Source organism: Charadrius vociferus, unplaced genomic scaffold, assembly GCF_000708025.1.
Source record: "Charadrius vociferus isolate BGI_N301 unplaced genomic scaffold, ASM70802v2 scaffold636, whole genome shotgun sequence".
Classification (NCBI taxonomy): Eukaryota; Metazoa; Chordata; class Aves; order Charadriiformes; family Charadriidae; genus Charadrius; species Charadrius vociferus.
The window spans coordinates 1,553,635-1,559,278 of NW_009649189.1; the positions used below are offsets into that span (position 1 = coordinate 1,553,635).

The 5,644-nt window shown below is 44.0% G+C and overlaps 1 protein-coding gene across 1 annotated transcript in view; it reads right to left on the reverse strand.

The window, feature by feature from the left end:
- Positions 1 to 5,644, reverse strand: part of BAZ1B (bromodomain adjacent to zinc finger domain, 1B) — a 72,108-nt gene that overhangs the window by 41,495 nt on the left and 24,969 nt on the right. Inside the window, exon 2 of the mRNA XM_009888889.1 lies at positions 462 to 578. Within this exon, the coding sequence (XP_009887191.1) occupies positions 462 to 578 (117 nt within the window). The remainder of the gene's footprint in view (positions 1 to 461; positions 579 to 5,644) is intronic.

A 5,644-nucleotide genomic window follows, 5' to 3' on the forward strand; every position in this document is an offset into this window, starting at 1 on the left:
AGATCCCTGAGATCTCACTCCAAAATAATTTTATTTAGTACAACAACTGATTCCAATGCAGATCCGGAAAAAATAATTACAGTTGTGGACCTGGTAGACCCAAAACACTTCAATAGCCTCTTTTTACTGTATTCTTACTTTAGCTCCTTCAAGATTTATTCTCCCCCCCCTCTGAAACATTCCCATTACTCAAGTGGCTTTAAAATATGCCAAGTACCATATGCTGGAATATTTTGGTTCAAGTAATACCAAGATAGAGCACTAAATAAGTACATTACTCAACTGCATTAGTGATGGCATCAAATTTGGGCTTAATTTGCTTTCGACTCCAGAATCCCCACATCTTCTTACAACCAGTAAAAAGCTCCTTACCTCACCTCAGTCACATATAATTCCCAAGCCCACTCTTCTGCCCCAATGTCTAACGATAGACCCACATCGATCTCTTCACCGGTACTTACAGCTCAGCAACTTCCTGCTCCTCCTCCCAAGCCTCCTTGTGCGTCAGCTGGCTGCTTCCTGTGCTTTTGCATGTCCATATTCGCTCGCTGTATCTCTCTAAACGTGCTTCGTACTCTCTGTAGAAGTGGCAGCTCAGGAGAACGGGATTTATGCAGTGGAGAGCATAATCACAGTAACACAAGACAATCAAATTCAATTAAACCCTTACTGCCGGAATACATAAAGGCTGAAGATTGCTACAGTTTGACCCTGTGCCTATCATGGAGATGCTGCATTAAGTCAGAAAGGTTTTTCAGACCAGGATGCACTGGAGCTTTCTGCAGCTAAAGCGCTTGTCCTGTTCAGCCCTGGCAAACAGAAGGTGCTGCACCACCATCACTTCAGCTGAACTCCATGAGGGGAATACATATGGCGGAACGTTTTGTGGCACAGCTAAGTTACTTTTCAGCTTTTCCAGTCTGATTCATTGGAAAACAGCACAAACAATATCACAGGCACACACAGGAGACGTGGCATGGCCTATCGCTAAATAACCATTGGGGAACTACCAGGGTGGTGTTACAAACTCTAGATGCAAATCACCGGTCTACCCAGTACCCCCAATCTTTTAAGAAAAAAAATCCCAAAGCTTTGAAACTGGAATCACTAGAAAGGCCACCTTTCATTTGGTTTCCAACAGAAGCAGCCTCCTGCGTTAACACAACATTACGACCTTTCTCATACACTACATCACCCACCTCCCATCTCACAGCCAGCTTCAAGACTGAGTTATTCGGGCCGTTAGGATTACTGGGTGCACAGGCAAGGTGCCATGGCGCACATAGCGTTACGAATTACAGCATCAGCTACTCTGTTGTAAGCATCTGTGTCTACGCTCTACCCATTCCACCTAAGCAGTAATTAACTGTCAATGAAAACAGATATAAGCTACTTCACACTTTCTACGGATAGAACATGTACAGGCACAATTATCAGAAAAGCCAGCACAGTAAATCCGTACCAATTTACTCCGTGGCAGCCTGCTTAAGTTGCCATATGCTTACCGATGGTAATTTAAGAGGAGAAATTATAACAGAGAGGCAAGAAAAGCATCTTTCCCTTCTGCATCAGCGTGCTCTCCAGCAGAAAGGCAAGCACAGAGTACAAAGCATGCTTGTAACAACTACAGCAGCTCAGCTCAACGCAGCACAAGTGCTAATTATGAGAGTCTCTGTGGGAAACAGATTGTTCCATGATCCTGAGAAGGCAGAGTCACCAGCCACAGCAAATCACGCATCGTATCCTGCGTATGCTTTGTCTTTCAAGAAAATTTTAGTGCAACTAACCTATTTTTTATTATTATTATTATGGTGTGGTTTGTTTGTTGGGTTTTTTTGTTTGTTTTTAAGATTCTGATTACAAAGCCAAATTACAACTCCAACAAAGCCAATTTTCTTGGACATTTCTTCACAGTCCTAAGGTAAAGCACAACAAGGTGCAGAAGCTGCCCTGTGGACATCGATATACAGGTATCTTACAGCCACAGCAACTGGTGTTACGCAATAATATAAGCTAGGAACAGAGCCACCTCCAGAGGCTGCCCCTGCTGACAGTAGTCCCTCTGCCCGGAGCAGGTCTCAAAAACAAGGCAAAATCCCGCAGTTCCTCAGCTTCCCCTGCTTGTAGAGCCTCTTGCTCTTCATCAGATGAACAGCAATCTCACAAGTCAACACCCAAATAAGTTTTGAGCCCTTTGGCCAACTCTTACTCCTACCTGAGGTTTCAAAGATGCTTAAGCTTCCACAGAAACGAGAGGTGCTACAGGGCAGGGGCAGGAAGCACCATCGCTGCAGTGGGGCAGTGGCAAGGAGTAACCACAGCTTACACAGGAAGTCATCTGTACAGCACCACCGACCAGACCAGAAGTGATTCTGATATATTTAGTAGCGATACTAAGCTAAGGGAGTAAAGGAAAAAACAAACAAAACAAAAAGAAAAGAAAAGAAAAAAACAAGAAACCAGGAATCCTCCTTGTATTTACAACAATTAATCACTTTAATAATGACTGAACTGCAACTTCCCTATGCCTTTCCCACAAAAAGAAGAATTAAAAGCAAAGCCAATCCTTTGCCGGAGAACGTACAAGCAAGAGCTGTCTTCAGCTTCATTCAGCAACTCCACCTTCACTCTCCCCTAGTCTTTCCTTCTGCATGTCCACGGCCACCACCTAGATACGAAGGATTTGCAGCTGCCATAACATGAGTGCTAAAGGAAAGACACACTTCTTAAGGGTTCAACACAGTGCCTTAATAAACCTTCAGTAGTCTAAATAAATATTTGAGATGGTCTACTTCCCTCCTACATTTATCAACTTACTTGTCTCTATCCCTGTGAGGAGATTCCTTTCCTTCCAGCAAGGAGAGCAAATAAATGCTGATCTCCACTTGGAAAATAATTGAAAGATATGTTTTTTCCTAACACCATTTCCCGTATTGTCAGGAAGATCCACAAGAAATTTACCTACAAATTTTCCCCTCCTCGTACATGCCTATGAGCACAAGCTTAATCCCACCGTATCAGGACCCATATTTTTCAGATCAACACTGAATTTAAAAGGGGCAGGTATAGCGATTTTCCTGTCCAGCTCAGCTCTGCCTTTCAAATGCAATTTAATTCCATCTACAGCTGGTCAGCTCATCTAACACTGACCCCTGGCCACATTCCTTAACCAGTGCTGGAGACTCGTGCCCACCCTGCCTTTGTGCTCTGCCACAAGCTCCCAAGCCACGTCCTGCTTTGAAATCCTGGGGCCAGCACAAAGCCAAAACACACAATGTTTTTGCAAAGTTTACTATAACTCAAACTTTCCACTACACATAATGCTATTTGTCCTTTCCACGCAGACTGGAAACAAACTCAACAAATTTCAGACTGATTCAGGACTACAAGCAAGGGCTTACTGGTATTCCACAACCAAACCATCTCTCTACACAGTTGGAGCTGCCATTACCACAAATTCCCAAGACAACAACAAATAAAAAGCCCTGGACACCAGCTACTTGTGAACATTCCCCAAAAGGCCATGAATAACACACATGTTAAATTAAACAGATGACTACCCACTGTGTAACAGTTAATACATCACATATGTTTGCATCACACTGAAGAACACTTAATGTTGAAAGGCAGAAAACAGTTACATTTTAAAAAGGGACTCTCTTAAAGAAAAATGTTTAAGAGTAAACAAGCTAACCGCTGCACAAGATGACTATTAAGCGGATAGAGAGTTTACTTCTTCCTGGGTTACTGACGCTCTCCCAGAAATGAGTATCAACTCCAAAATAGCTTTAGAGCATCTTAATTGGTCCCACTTGCATTAGCTAAGAAGGCAAACTTACCAGGAAAGTCAGTAGATTTATAAGACACTACTCCCTGGGTGGGTGGCAAAGTTCTCCGAGAACGGCAGCATGTGACATGACCGTGCTTTGGCGTTGCCATCTTTCAGCCAAAGTTTAACTGGCTGATATCCATCACACATGAAGATATGAACGACAGCCTTTAACTTGCATGCCAAACACAGCCCTATTCATCATTCTCTGTGCTACTTACTGTACAAAAACACCAGACAGACAGCAACCTTTTACCTGGAGAGGAAAGCAACACAGCTTCCCACAACTGTACACTGATGGCTGAAGGAAAGTTTTGGCTGGACGAGTCCCTTCTCACCTGTCCAGGTTGGTTAGCATTCTGAACTGAGCATCCCTCTTGGGCTGGCAGCATGGCTTTCCAAACAGCAGCTGGTATAGCAGAACACATGCTGCAGCAGTCCTATGCGCTAATGCAAGAGATGACCTGCTCACCAGGGAACAAATTTGGTGTTTGGTGGACACCAAATACTCAGTACACCCGCCACAGATCAGGGGTACAGGTGACATAAATCTGACAAGAGTGTACCACACATGAAGCATTTGCCTGACGCCTCATATGCCTCAGAGCAGATCCGGAAGAGCTCTGACTGCTCAGCCATCCACCCATCCCCACACAATTAGCAAGGCTCACCCCAAGTCAGACACCAGAAGCCCAAGGCTTCGCCAGGATGCAATGGGCTCTGCACGGCATGGTTTCTCTTAAAAGGTTTTCAGGTGATTTGGTAGTCAAAGGAAGCCACATTTTATGTGGCTACAAAGAAATATCAGATCCAGATCAACACCCGAGCTCTCATGACCAGCCTATCCATCTGCCCACTGCTCCTAGACACTTTCTTAACACATGCCCATGTGGCAGACGTCTCACCTCATGCACAATACTGCAATCTCCATTTTTTGTTCAACCTCATCTACAGCTGCAAATCCTAACAAAAAACAAACTAATCAAGCAACCAAAAAGAGTCTTAAGAACTTTTTATGTCTTTCAAATACCTCATTTGTTGCTGTGCAGAATGAGAACCTCTACACCCTTTAGGGGAAGAGGTGATCAATAATTTTTCAAGGTGGAAAAAGAAAAGTTCAGGAGACCATATTCTGCCAGGCCTCAGCATAAACTGAACAAGCGCTGCTCTGGGCAAAGACTGAGGCACCTCTTGACACGCCCCCTCTGCAGTGGTTCCCATCCATTCCCCTGTGCTATCTAGGACAAACAGAAGTGACCAAAAAAAAACCCTCCAAGCCTTCCTTAGGTAACATCTCTCTTCAACTTACTGACTCATTTGCAATTTTCTGTTCCACTTTTTGCCTAGCTTGTATTATACAGTCAACAAAGCAAGACAGAAACCCAACATTACTTAGTTTCTCTTTTTAGCTTCATGACGTCTATCTACCAAGATGAACTTTCTGGAACGTGCTAGGCTGTCCGCCTCCCATGGCACCCCATGAAGCTCCTTCTCCAAGAGGAGAGCATCCCTCTAGAACCTCGGCGATTTCCTCTTTTCTTCTGACCCTGCAGCTAAGGCCATCCCCTCTGAGGACGAGAAACCATTGCTTTTTTTCCTTAATGTTAATACCATTCAAGTGTCTGCAGAAACATGTCCTCCATCTACTCACAGATCCACAACAGCCATACCAACAGACCGGTGCTCTCAGAAGCTGCCCTGTAACTCCTCTGTGCTGTTCCTACAAGGCAGATGAACCTTAAAGCCACATCTTCTTTTACAAAACTAGTAATAAGGCTTAAACTCTTTCTTTCTGATCACTGAATGCTCCTCATA